This window comes from Artemia franciscana, chromosome 12 (assembly GCF_032884065.1).
Source record: "Artemia franciscana chromosome 12, ASM3288406v1, whole genome shotgun sequence".
In the NCBI taxonomy this organism is placed as follows: Eukaryota; Metazoa; Arthropoda; class Branchiopoda; order Anostraca; family Artemiidae; genus Artemia; species Artemia franciscana.
This window is the reverse complement of record NC_088874.1, coordinates 28088750-28102511: the sequence shown is the minus strand read 5'-3', so window position 1 is coordinate 28102511 and position 13762 is coordinate 28088750. Positions and strand designations below refer to the sequence as shown.

Below are 13762 nucleotides of genomic sequence, written 5' to 3'. Positions count from 1 at the left end.
AAAGTGAATACTTAAAGTGATGCCTTTATAATGCTCTTTCCAATTCGATAATTACTTCTGGGGCAAACTCCATTTTGAGCCCTCATAGGGCCTCAAAACACCCCATAGTAACCAAAAGTTTAACAATCTGTTTCTTATAAAAAAAACTATCTAGCAAGGAAAAATTGGCATGTGTGGCTGATTCAGGAATGGTAATTATTATTTTCATTAGTATTAATAGGAAAACGTTATTTTGAAAACAAATTTGCGAGAATTTTCAAAAAGAGTCTGAAGTCCCTCGTAAATGACGTCACAGCAAATTAAGAGGTAAAACATTGGAATCGCCATTGTTGAAAACCCCTAATAGAAACTCACAGCCCCCACGTTGAACAACAAGGAAAGTCTCATTTTTTGCACAATGCTTTCTTTTCTTTTTGCTAGTAGGGCACTGAAACGTCATACGGTTGTTTAAGGTGTTGTGCAAAAGCTAATTTTTAACTATTTTTCTTAACTTTACATCGTAGTCCAATAACTGTTGACAAGGTAATGATTTATCTTTTGAGGCCCCATTAAGGGCTCCAAGCGGAATCAGCTTGAAAAGCGATTACTGAATTTGTAAAAAGCATAAATAAGGGCATCAAGTGTTGTATTCACTTTCAGCATAACTAAATTATGTGAATAGGTATATATATGGTACTTATCGGTTATATAGTAAACACTCGGGAAGTGAAGTTCGATTAATGCTAATGAAATCAGACAAAATATGAAGAGAATATGATAATTTAGAAACAAATTTAGGCTATATATATGAGAATTATGGGGGGAGGGGTAAAGCATAGCATATATTATACTAACCAAACCAAAATACCAACTAAATACTTAAATAAGATATACCTACGATTTATTTTCCAACCAAGCCAAAGCTAAATGTGTGGTATAAAGAAGTTGCTTGACCAGTTTCTCCTGTAATGTTCGCACCATCCGGGATCGAAATTCAATAGTGTTTATTATATAACCGATAAGTACCATATATTTACCACAGAATCTACCCTCTTTATGAATACCGTACTCTTAATATCCGATGATTTATCAGCAATGGTTGCGGATTGATAAAGCTAGTCTGGGACAAAGCAATCTTTTCCGTTGACTCTCTTGCTGAAAGATAGGTTGGTTATCTTTTCCGGATGTTCAACAGCGGGTTCCCCCCTCTTATTTACGATTTCTAGACAAGGGAATGTCAACTTAGAAGTGGTTTGCGAAAGAAAGCTTCCGTGCCCATTTTGTATCGTGTCTGTAAATGATTTGAGTCAAAATCCTGACTAGTTGATAAACACTGCAAAAATGACAGTTTAGAAACAGACTAAAAACACTGTTCAATATGTGTAAGCCTGTTACTTGGACTCGAGAAATTCTGCAAGTCTATTGCATACACTCTAATGAATTCCCTCTTAAAAACGGAATTCTTAAAGCAGCCGCATAGTATATATATATATATATATATATATATATATATATATATATATATATATATATATATATATATATATATATATATATATTTGATACCTGAAGAGGAATTGTCAAAAAATTGGAGAATCATGATATTCTCCCTCCTCCCCGCGGATGTGTTCCCTCTTAAGGTATGCATAGAAACAGGTGTAGTTCGTCCTGAATGTGACTTCACATGGACCTACCAATCTCTAAAAGATAGTAAACAGTATGGATGTGCAAGTAATTTGCACATACCTCCATCCAACTTGGCCTAAAATCGATGATACTTTAGCTCACTCAACCTTATGAATATTTGACCAAGTCGTATCTCTTTGATCTCTAAATAACTTATCTTTATCGTCATTATCTAATGAGACTTAATGACTTATTAGTAAGTAATAAACTACGTTAAAAATGCATGACATGGACATGTAACTTTTAACGAGGTCTTGAAAAAGGAACGTAAAAGCCTAATTTGATTATCTAGATAGGCTGAAATCTAAAAAGGTTATCAAATATTGATTTTGTCAGCCATTCCTCTAGGTTAATCAAGCGAAAAGGTTTTATTCAAAAAGAGACAGAGACGAATCTGGTTTCCTCCAAGAATATTTTTGGCCTTTACGCTTTACGTCCTTGAAAGAAAAATGGAAATATTTTACTATAAATCGGTGAATAACCGCGAACAATTTCTACGAGGCTATGCCCACCGATAAGATTTAACTTATTTCTAAACTTATTTCTAAACATTTTGTTTGAAACGAAATTTAAAGCTAGTATACGTGTTATAGCGACCACACTTTGTTCTTGATCTTTAATGAAGCCGGTTTTCTTCGTCCACTTGGAGATAATCAGCTTAGCCTGAGCAAGATAAGATACTAAGCAGGTATCATCAAATGTTTTATATATAGAGGTGGTTAGGTACTGTATGGCTATGCTCTTTGACCTATGTGATGGTATGGATGAGTAGGGTTAAGGCCTCATTCAAGTGCTGGTCTATATTGTCACCAGACAATTAGCTTCGGCTTGCTGGGAAAATGCATAGTAGCTGCATTTTAATTAAATATTTAGTTGGTATTTTGGTTAGGTTAGAATAGATTTGTTTAGGTTACGTTTTTAATATATGCTCTGCTTTACCACCACCACTTCCCCCACTCCCTAATGTGCAAATATATAGCCTAAATTTGTTTCTAAACTATTATATTTTCATATTGGGTACATTTCATTAGCATTAATCAAACTGCTTAAATGTTTATATATATATATATATATATATATAGTATATCTTACTGTATCTGGTGTACTCGAAATAGCATTGAATAACCCTTCGTTCGGGTTAGCAAATATCATATAATCATTTTCAAAAAAAATTGATAAGGATTAGAGTAATATTTCCAAGGATTACTTCTTGAAAGAAAACAAAGTTTCTCTGATCTTAATAAAAAGAGCAAATATTTATTAATTCTCATTAAATTTTATCCTCATATTCAAAGAGAATAGGCTGTCCTTAATGAAAACTTTCAAACATTTGTTGATGACAAGTTCATCCACAAAAGAAAGAAAAAAGAAAATAAATAAGATGTTTGCATGCTGTAATAAAAACTGATTGGACGTGACGCTGTATACCGAGCATAAAAATGAGGTAAAAATAGGCACGTACTTAAGAGTATTTTGGGATGGGGAGAAGTTGCCTAGGAAGTATAGGACTCCCAAAAGCTCTGCCTCAGCCCCCCCCCCCCCCTCCTTGCCTACCAAGGACATAACTAGGCTAAACCTATATCCTCAATTGAATAATTATATAAAGTATACATTATTCAGATGTAATTATCAGATGTAAATACTCATTTATTGTGGTGAGTTAATGACAGCTGTAGAATATTTCATCTGGCATATATATACCCGCATACAATAATTAATATTACACACTGGGAGATTGAGGGGCTCGTGCCTGAATAGATCAGTTTATTTGGTCAAAAATTATGAGCATATTATAAATCTTAAGAAAAGTAATAATATAAAAAGGTTACACCTTATGATAGAATATAAACCGGATCGGATAGAATATTTTATCCTTGATGTAATCACGGGTGTCAGTCGCTGATTTTTATCTAGCCCGCTCCTCCCCCCCCTCCCAAAAAAAGGACAAAAAATATGTATAAAATATAAATGACATGAAAATGAGACTCTGCAAAATTATAATTTCTCAATTCTGTAACGCCTTGGAAACATTACTTGATTTCCCCTTCCCCCTGGGGAAAAATTTTACAGGTGCCACTAGTTTAGATTCTATCTTTCTGGGCGTATCCTCACGTATCTTATTTTCATCTAAAATCTTGGCGTCGAATTCTGATTGAAATAGGTAAACTGATCAATTTCGCCAGTCAAATTGTAACATTCTGTGCGCTTATCAAACCGACCGATTCCCACAAATTCTTTAATCGTGTGCGCACTGTATATTGATGGTATTTAATGCACACATGTCTAGATTCCACCCGGCAGGCGAGTTTCGAAAAATACCCCTCTTCACCACCCATACCCCGACAATAGCGGCATCCTTTGACAAGCCAACCCCGATAGGGTTTTTTCCCGTCCATCTGTTTTCTATCTGAATTAATATCCATTCGGCAAAGTTGTCGTGAATCGGGTTGGATTTTAATGGGGTCGTAAATTATGTTTCAGGTTTGTGTAGCTTAAATGGTTTTTTGTTCTATTGTATTTTGGATCGCCGGAATGCATTTGCAGAAGAAGTGAAATGTGTTACGATCTAAATTTCTTTGGCGTGTCTCGGTATCTTGAAGCATTAAGTCCAAGATTTGTTTTATCTTGTGAATAAAATTAATTTTAATTCTGGACGATATTTTAATTTCTTGTGGTGAAGATAGAATTAATATTTATGAATTTATGGGTCTGATAGGGATACTGCATTATACCGGTTGTTCAATCAGGTGCGTATACAAGAATTTATCATAGGAAGACTGCAGAAGCTTCAGAACAAGAAGAACGAAGCTTCAGGAGAAGGGGAAAATTTGTCAAGCTAACGACTTTTCCTTAAGACCCTCCCCCTCCTCCTTTACACACATGCCTAGTTTAATAACTCAGAGAACGTAAAAATAAACGAATTAAGTGAAAACAGTTCGTGGTGGGATCGTAAAAAGGGTGACATATCTAGTATGGACCCTGTTATCCTTCCCCCATTCATGTGACTTTTAGTCTATCTCTCAGTTTCTATTAAATGACGTCCGTGGAAAATTGTAAGCAATAGATCCATATAATTCGTTGGGTACCGTAGTTAATGTTATTTTTTATGAAGAAATAACCCCCCTTTCTTTGAACAGGAGTGATTTCCAATGAGTTCATTGGCTAATCATTGTCTAGTAATGTTTCAGTTTTCGTGTTAGCTATGTAATATCATTTGATTCTAATGAATGGCTTATCGTTCATGGATATTGGCGGTTTTTATGGGACCAACTAAGCCATTTTGCGGCCGAGATTACGTTTTGGGAGAGGATTAGCTAAGTTAAGGAGGGGGAAGTGTCCAACTATCGTCAAGGTCATTTTATTATTGTTATCTTCAGCACGTACTTATCGTTTTCACATTCGGGCGAGGGGGTACAATCTCTCTCTCGATATTGACTCGTTCGAAAGAATCATTGGCCTATTCGCGGACAACGGTAAGCAATAGTTCTGACATCTTAATTCTAAGGGAGAGACGAGTGCAATTTGTAGGTAGAAATTGATATAAAATCTCGAGTGTCATATCCAGGACTTTTGTTTCGGGGCCATTTCTTGGGAGGACAAAAAAACTGGAAAAACCTCATCGAAAATCTGTCTATGCATTTTGATTACGTTTATCAAGTCGGACAAACATTACCACCCCTCATTGAGTCTTCAGGTAAATACAAAGTTAGCTCTAAGGAAGGGGTGGGGGAAAGTGAGAGGTAGAAATTGATATTTAATCCTTATTGATATCTGGGAATATATATTGGCTACCCTGTTATTATGAAAGTATATAGTACCATTAAACTCCGAAATGAGCGCAATTTTTTCCATATAGGAGGGGTCTGCCTCTTCCTCAACTCCGCCTCGAAACTTCGGAGGATGCTAAGTCGTGATTGGAGGCCAACCAGCCTAAAACAGTTTTGAATATCTGGTCCGTTTGTTACCCCTTAGGACATTTGATCGACATGTTGCTGTATATATTTTGTAGTTTCTCTTTGAAGAAGAAAAAGTTTATTCAGTACAATACAATTCAAAATGAATTACAATACACTTATTCCCCCTCGAAAGGCTCCATGGCCAGGGATTTGACTGCTCAATTTTGCGTGTGGGGGAATTTTTCACGGGGGGGGGGTTCTGGAGGAGTAAACGCCTAGACCTAATATATACATATAAATACGATTTTAAGGGGGGCTGCATTCCACACACCGGCAAAGACCCTTTTTGGAGGCCATGTATGAAAAATATGTTCTGGGCGCATATTTCTAAGTTGTAGTTTTCATAATTTTGTTGATGAAGCATTATATTTTCATCATGTTCTGTTTTATTTCATTAGTATTAAGCAAATATCACTTCTCGACATAACTTGAGTGTGATGGCTATAAGACGCAAGTACCAAGTTTTGTGTTCTTTTTACTGGCTAAAAATTAGAAGGCGATTAAGGGTAGAAAGATGTGGGGTCTCCATTTCTGATATACGTTTAGGTATAATAGGATTGGCTTGCAAAAGCCAATCAATAATATTAAAATGTGCAGTTTAGCACATAGGTATAGGATAGAATTTGTTTTCTTTAATGATACTTTAAAATGAAAAATTTCAAAACTAATGACTTAAGATATGAATGTAAGCCATCAAAACCGGCCACATTTTTGCTCTTGTAAGTCGGATGTTTCCGGTCGTTAATTGATGATTGAACCATTTCCAGTCTGAACAGTCAAGATGTCTGGGAAACCGTGTTTCAATAAATTACAAAGTAATCCTCACTCCCTGATAAAAGTACGGTAGTTCCAGGAAATAAGGGGAGGATTCATTATGAAGCTTCAGTTTGAAATATTCAATGCATTGAGACCGTCATCCGTGTTGGCAGTCCCAAAACATACGCTCTTGGTTTAAATTAAATAAAAAAAAAAACAAGTTTTTTTAACTGAAAGTAAGGAGCGACATTAAAACTTAAAACGAACAGAAATTACTAGCCTTGCCCTGAAGGTTCTGGGGGGTTGTCATCCTCAACCACCTAATTTCCGGAACGATCAACCATGCTGAACAAAATGGCTATCTAGAATTTTTGATTGAATGTGCTTGGGGAAATGATGGGCGTGGGAGGAGAATTTGTTGCCCTCCAATCATTTTCGAGTGTCAAAAGAGGTGATAGCCCCTTCAATTTCCAATCGAATGAGCCCTTTTCGACGTTTCTACGACAACTCCTTCAATACGAAGTGCCCTGATCTAAAACCAAAAAAAAAAAAAAAAAAAAAAGTAAATAATGCATTGTGCTCACATCGCAGCAAAGGTGTTAACCAGCTAACAAACCTGGGTAGATCAGGTGGTAAAGGGGCAGACACTCAAATCTCGGAATCAGGGTTTGAGTCTAACTTAGGCAATGTTTTACTCCGGTAAAAAGTAAAATATTTATAATATATTTCCTTTTTGGGCAAGGTTTGCTTAAGTGAAACAAAATCAATGTTTTGGGCGAGCAGATAGATGAATAAGGGGGTCTCTTCTTTTTGTAAATGAGCATTTCAATATAGTTTTGTTAAGCTATCCTATTTCGTTTTAGGGCTAGATCAGTGGTTCTACCCAATTTCGGGCTACGCCCACCTAGGCATTTGTTACATCCTGATGCCTCCCCCTACATGGTTGTTTAAATTTTGTCGTTGAAATTAAGCATTTATTCACCTGAAGGAGCCTTAAGAGATCATTAACTTGGTACTTTTTTCAGGTCGTCCTCTGTGCATATTTTATGTCAATAAAGAATATTTTCTGGAGTCAAGTTCCTTTTGCTCCTTGTGTAAGGTCAGACTTTAATCCTTTAATTGCGAGTTATATTGTATGGAATAAGTTGCCCGAATCAGCTCGAAGGTGCCACTCATTCGGTTTGTTCAAAAAGATTATTAGAAATTCTTTGGCTTCTTAGAAATTATTTTATCTATTTTTATATGTGTATATGCGTGTATGTATGTATATCAGGCACGTACGCAGAAAATTTTTCGGGGGGAGGGCCAAAACCTTCAAAACAGCAGATATAAAGTAGCACTTTTTATTTAGTAACTAAATAAAGGCAAAAAGCACGTATGTCAGATAATACAGATTAACTTTATCTAAACTTTAAATCGTAACCTTCGAGCAGAGCTAATAGCAAATTTCTCTAAAACTTCATCGACTGATACGAGAACATCTCTGTGGACATTCAAGAGTGCCAAGCCATTCAGTCGGTCTTCACTCATCCTACTGCGAAGATACGTTTTGATCCTTTTCATCGAAGAAAATGACCTCTCAACACATGCTATAGACGTGGGAATGACACAAAAGATGCTCAGTAACTTGTGAATATTCGGAAATATTCCACGTTCGCACTCAGCCAAGCTCTGCACTGCTGTCTTCGGGAAAATACTGGTTACTACTTTCAGCCACTTAGATCGCCATAGTTCAAGCTCAGCCATCATGCTGAGCCTGAACTCGTTAGATCTGAGGCATATAATTTGATCAGTTCTTTAAGATCGCTGCTAGGCTGTTTCACAACAAAAGATGGCAGTATTCTGCTGAGGCCTTTCAGTGTGACCTTGTGCTTTGTGAATCGAAATTCAAGTGAATGTATTAGCTGATCTACAAATGGGAGGAAAATAGAGACGCGATAGTAAAATTCTATATGTTTTTCTGCCGGGATATCACTTGGGATTTTTGCAAGGTACCTCTTTCGTGGCATGACAGAACCAGAGCCGCGATTCTGTCAAAATCCTGGGAGGGGGGAGGCAAATTTGTAGCCAATTTCCTAAATCAAGTGAAAACGACAGTAAAAACTAAAAAAATAACCCGTTTGGTACCATAAAGGTACTATTTAGGACTTTAAAAGTATTATAAAGATACTTAGATTAACATATAAAGGTAACTTATGGTATTATAAAGGTAAATATGTACTAAACAACTGATGTATTTCTGTTGATGCTTGAATTACGCAGTTTTGTTATCTTAGTTTTGACAAGATTTCGGAAGAAACTAAATTTCGGCTGGGGGGCAAATCGTGGTCTGGGAGTGGCCGTTGCCCCCTTCCCTATAACAAATTACGCCCCTGGCAAGAACTGTCATGCTCCTGTCCCTATGGAGGATTTCTAGACTAAAACCGTCTGAGAAAAAATCGAAACTGTTGACCATTTATTGTTTAGAAAAAAAACTTAAAAGTAGTTGAATCCCATTTGAATGGCTTCCTTCATCCATCGAATCTAATTTTATCGATGCCATAAAGAATGGCATCCATCGAATCTAAATCCTGGCTAGAGCACTACCTCTGATTCTGCGGCCAGTTTTACATGCCCAAGCACGATAGCAGGGAGCTACAGGACTATCACTTCTCCCCGAAATATCATTTTAATGTTTTCCGTATTATTTGCGTTTTTGGACAGGGGAGGGGGCTGAAGAGCTCCTAAATCTGAAAAACCTACCCAATATGCACAACTGCTCTATTATAGACACAATAAATAATTCCTTGTCAAACATGTCGAAAATCCCTACGTTGCCCCCTAAAAGGGTGGGGTCGATTATTTACAATTCAATTTATACTAGTTCGTGGTTCTGTACAAGTCTCCTGGGGTGATTTGTATTAACCCTTTTGATAAAAATGATGGAAAGGAAAATTTGGATGAATAAAGGGTGTTATTGTAATAACTTTGATGGATGGAACACCTTTGCGGGAAAATGAACATACGGTAGGCACCAACAATCATGCATTATGTTCTATAATGAATTTGCAATTTGGTTTTTTATCACAAAAAGCACAGCTTTAATCAATATGGGTATGTGTATAGCTGTAGCTGTGTACTGGTAGCTGTGTATGCAACAAAACAAAATTGCGTTCCCACCTATGGTGTTGTAGTATGATCTACGCGTCGGAGTGTGGGCTTGGAGGAGGTGCCGAGTTCAGAGCTCCGTACCAAAAGCTTCTCATGGGCAAGATAGAAGTTTTCATATTGGTATCTAAGTTGTGATCTACATACTCTTTTGTGAGGATCGGAATGTTTTGTGAAGTTCCAACTCGATTGTCTAGCTCCATGGTTCTCAACGTGGGTGCAGGCCCCGACGGTGGGACACGGCAATATTTTGGTGGACAAGGGCAGGACATGCATCCTTTGGCTGAATATAAAGAGCAACAAATGCATGATAGTATTAAGATAAGATAAGATTTATTCATCACGAAACACATACAATATTACATTTTACTATTCCCCCAAAGGCTCTTTGGCCTGTAAAAAAGGGGAAAATAAACGAGCCACTTACTCAGAGGTGAAACAAAATTTAAATAATCACTTACTCACAGAGAGAAGAGCAAAAAGGAGAAGAAAAGAAAACATAAATAAAATAAAAACTATAGAAAACAAGACTAAATAGACTAATAGATTGAATAGACTAAATTAATTATGTAGATCTGTAGATAAAATAGACTCCAATGAAATAATAAGGAAATATATATACATATACATCTGACACGTACGCAGGGGGGGCCTTCGGGCCCGCCCCTCCCCCCAAAAAAAATTGTGAAATGTTTAATTTCCGCATGGTTTCTTGGGATTTCTGGCAAAAGTAGGACATTAATTAAGAATCATGTGTGAAGCCTTTTTTTTGTGATTTTGTAGCATGGAATTATCCGGTCAAGTCACTGCCCAATTATTAACCCATTTTCTGTCTAACTTTTTACCGTCTTTGAAGTAGGGGAGAGTGGGGGAGAGTTAATTTCTTCCACTTTAGTGCAAAGCGAAGCGCTATCCTAAAAACTTATACTGCACTTAATCTTAAAGGCTTGTGCGAAACTAGGTGGGTCGAAAGACATGATGCTATTCAGATCTCAAAACAGTTGATTGTGCCTATCTTTAAGGCCCTAGAGGAGATAGAGACGGACGGGGACTCGGTAACGTTGTCGAAAGCCAGAAGTCTGCTCAACAACATCCTGAGCTTGGACTACATAGTGACCCTCATTGTGATGAATTTTTTTCTTGGGTATATATATATTGAATCTATCTAAGCTGCTGCAGTCTAAAAACATAGATATGGTTATGTGCATTCAGTGCGTCGAAAGTGTAATAGAAATGTTCAAAGAAATCTGAAATAGTGCCGAGGGAAGATTCATCAGCTGTTTCTGGAAGCAACTAGGCTATGCAGAGAACTAGATGTTACTCTTGTCATGCCACGAAAGAGGTACCTTGCAAAAATCCCAAGTGATATCCCGGCAGAAAAACATATAGAATTTTACTATCGCGTCTCTATTTTCCTCCCATTTGTAGATCAGCTAATACATTCACTTGAATTTCGATTCACAAAGCACAAGGTCACACTGAAAGGCCTCAGCAGAATACTGCCATCTTTTGTTGTGAAACAGCCTAGCAGCGATCTTAAAGAACTGATCAAATTATATGCCTCAGATCTAACGAGTTCAGGCTCAGCATGATGGCTGAGCTTGAACTATGGCGATCTAAGTGGCTGAAAGTAGTAACCAGTATTTTCCCGAAGACAGCAGTGCAGAGCTTGGCTGAGTGCGAACGTGGAATATTTCCGAATATTCACAAGTTACTGAGCATCTTTTGTGTCATTCCCACGTCTATAGCATGTGTTGAGAGGTCATTTTCTTCGATGAAAAGGATCAAAACGTATCTTCGCAGTAGGATGAGTGAAGACCGACTGAATGGCTTGGCACTCTTGAATGTCCACAGAGATGTTCTCGTATCAGTCGATGAAGTTTTAGAGAAATTTGCTATTAGCTCTGCTCGAAGGTTACGATTTAAAGTTTAGATAAAGTTAATCTGTATTATCCGACATACGTGCTTTTTGCCTTTATTTAGTTACTAAATAAAAAAGTGCTACTTTATATCTGCTGTTTTGAAGGTTTTGGCCCTCCCCGCGAAAAATTTTCTGCGTACGTGCCTGATATACATACATACACGCATATACACATATAAAAATAGATAAAATAATTTCTAAGAAGCCAAAGAATTTCTAATAATCTTTTTGAACAAACCGAATGAGTGGCACCTTCGAGCTGATTCGGGCAACTTATTCCATACAATATAACTCGCAATTAAAGGATTAAAGTCTGACCTTACACAAGGAGCAAAAGGAACTTGACTCCAGAAAATATTCTTTATTGACATAAAATATGCACAGAGGACGACCTGAAAAAAGTACCAAGTTAATGATCTCTTAAGGCTCCTTCAGGTGAATAAATGCTTAATTTCAACGACAAAATTTAAACAACCATGTAGGGGGAGGCATCAGGATGTAACAAATGCCTAGGTGGGCGTAGCCCGAAATTGGGTAGAACCACTGATCTAGCCCTAAAACGAAATAGGATAGCTTAACAAAACTATATTGAAATGCTCATTTACAAAAAGAAGAGACCCCCTTATTCATCTATCTGCTCGCCCAAAACATTGATTTTGTTTCAATTAAGCAAACCTTGCCCAAAAAGGAAATATATTATAAATATTTTACTTTTTACCGGAGTAAAACATTGCCTAAGTTAGACTCAAACCCTGATTCCGAGATTTGAGTGTCTGCCCCTTTACCACCTGATCTACCCAGGTTTGTTAGCTGGTTAACACCTTTGCTGCGTTGATTATATCGACATAGTTTTTTTTTTTTTTTTTTTTTTTTTTTTTAGTGCTGCCTTAGTAAAGAGCGATGTGAGCACAATGCATTATTTACTTATTTTTTTTTTTTTTTTTTTTTTTTGGTTTTAGATCAGGGCACTTCGTATTGAAGGAGTTGTCGTAGAAACGTCGAAAAGGGCTCATTCGATTGGAAATTGAAGGGGCTATCACCTCTTTTGACAATCGAAAATGATTGGAGGGCAACAAATTCTCCTCCCACGCCCATCATTTCCCCAAGCACATTCAATCAAAAATTCTAGATAGCCATTTTGTTCAGCATGGTTGATCGTTCCGGAAATTAGGTGGTTGAGGATGACAACCCCCCAGAACCTTCAGGGCAAGGCTAGTAAGTTATGCCCTGAGGGCATATAAGATTTTATAGAAAGCAGGGTCATATAAACTTCGGAAGAGTATTGCTGGATTGATAATCAGAATTTCTATTACCCTCTATAGGATTTAAAGTGATTGGGGGGTGGATGAGTCCCCCCTCCACACACCACCTCGTATTTTTCCGAAATGTATCTAATACAAGTTTTGAGATGGCCATTTGTTGTTATAGAAACTTCAAAAAAGGCTCATTCGGTTGGAAATTGAAGGGAATGATGCCCCTTTTAATAGTCGAAAATGATTAGAGGGCAACTAATCCCCCTTCCACGCCCACAATTCCCCCAAATACACCCAGTCAAAAGTTTGAGATAGTCATTTTGTTCAGCGTAGTTAAAAGCTCCGGAAATTGTCTTTGAGGAGGGAAACCCCCCTCCCACACACACACATACATAACCCTAAGGGCAACGGTTGTAAGTTATGACCTGGGGGCGTGTAAGGCTTTTATAGAAGGGATGGTCTTATAAACATCGGAGAGTGCTCATTGGACTGACTATCAGAAGTTCTAATACCCTTTTTAAGATTCAAAGGGATTGGAGGGGAATAATCCCCCCCCCCGACAACGTGTATTTTCCCGAAATGCATCTGATTAAAAACTGGATCTCTTTCCCTTGAATGTGGCCCTGCCTTCAAGTATATCCGATAATATGACACAGAAGAGAACATGAAAGATAACTTTCCTGTAATTCCGAGTAGAAGTGCTTCAATTTCAGTGGATCACGACCTGCCTTGACAGGAAGCATTTTTGAATATTGGAGTTATGATTTTAACCCATAGAACTTCCTGGGAGGGTGTAAAGAGGGAGGCTTTAAATAGATTAGGTTGGAGGAGGAGCGTGCGGAGCTGTGTTGGCCTCAGGCGGCTTGGTGTTGCAGTGAGTTAGTAGTAGTAGTAGTAGTAGATCTGCTTAGACTTAAGTTTTGAGTGGTGGTGCTTTTATATTCTTCGGCAGGGGGGGGGCATCAAAACAAGGCTCTCGTGATGTGATCTCATTATGTGATGCCACATAATGATGCCCGGAAAAATGATTCAAAGGGCATAAAGCTTCGGTTTTCGCCACGGGG

General features: G+C 37.5%; 2 protein-coding genes across 2 annotated transcripts; one reads left to right on the top strand and one right to left on the bottom strand.

Annotated features, from left to right (window-relative positions):
• Positions 1 to 7781: 7781 nt before the first annotated feature.
• LOC136033502 (52 kDa repressor of the inhibitor of the protein kinase-like) lies at positions 7782 to 8123 on the bottom strand. The gene has a single exon (XM_065714248.1). It carries the CDS (start codon positions 8121 to 8123, stop codon positions 7782 to 7784), a length of 342 nt encoding a protein of 113 aa, XP_065570320.1.
• A 2992-nt stretch (positions 8124 to 11115) lies between these two features.
• On the top strand, positions 11116 to 11457 carry LOC136033501 (52 kDa repressor of the inhibitor of the protein kinase-like). The gene has a single exon (XM_065714247.1). It carries the CDS (start codon positions 11116 to 11118, stop codon positions 11455 to 11457), a length of 342 nt encoding a protein of 113 aa, XP_065570319.1.
• Positions 11458 to 13762: the final 2305 nt, after the last annotated feature.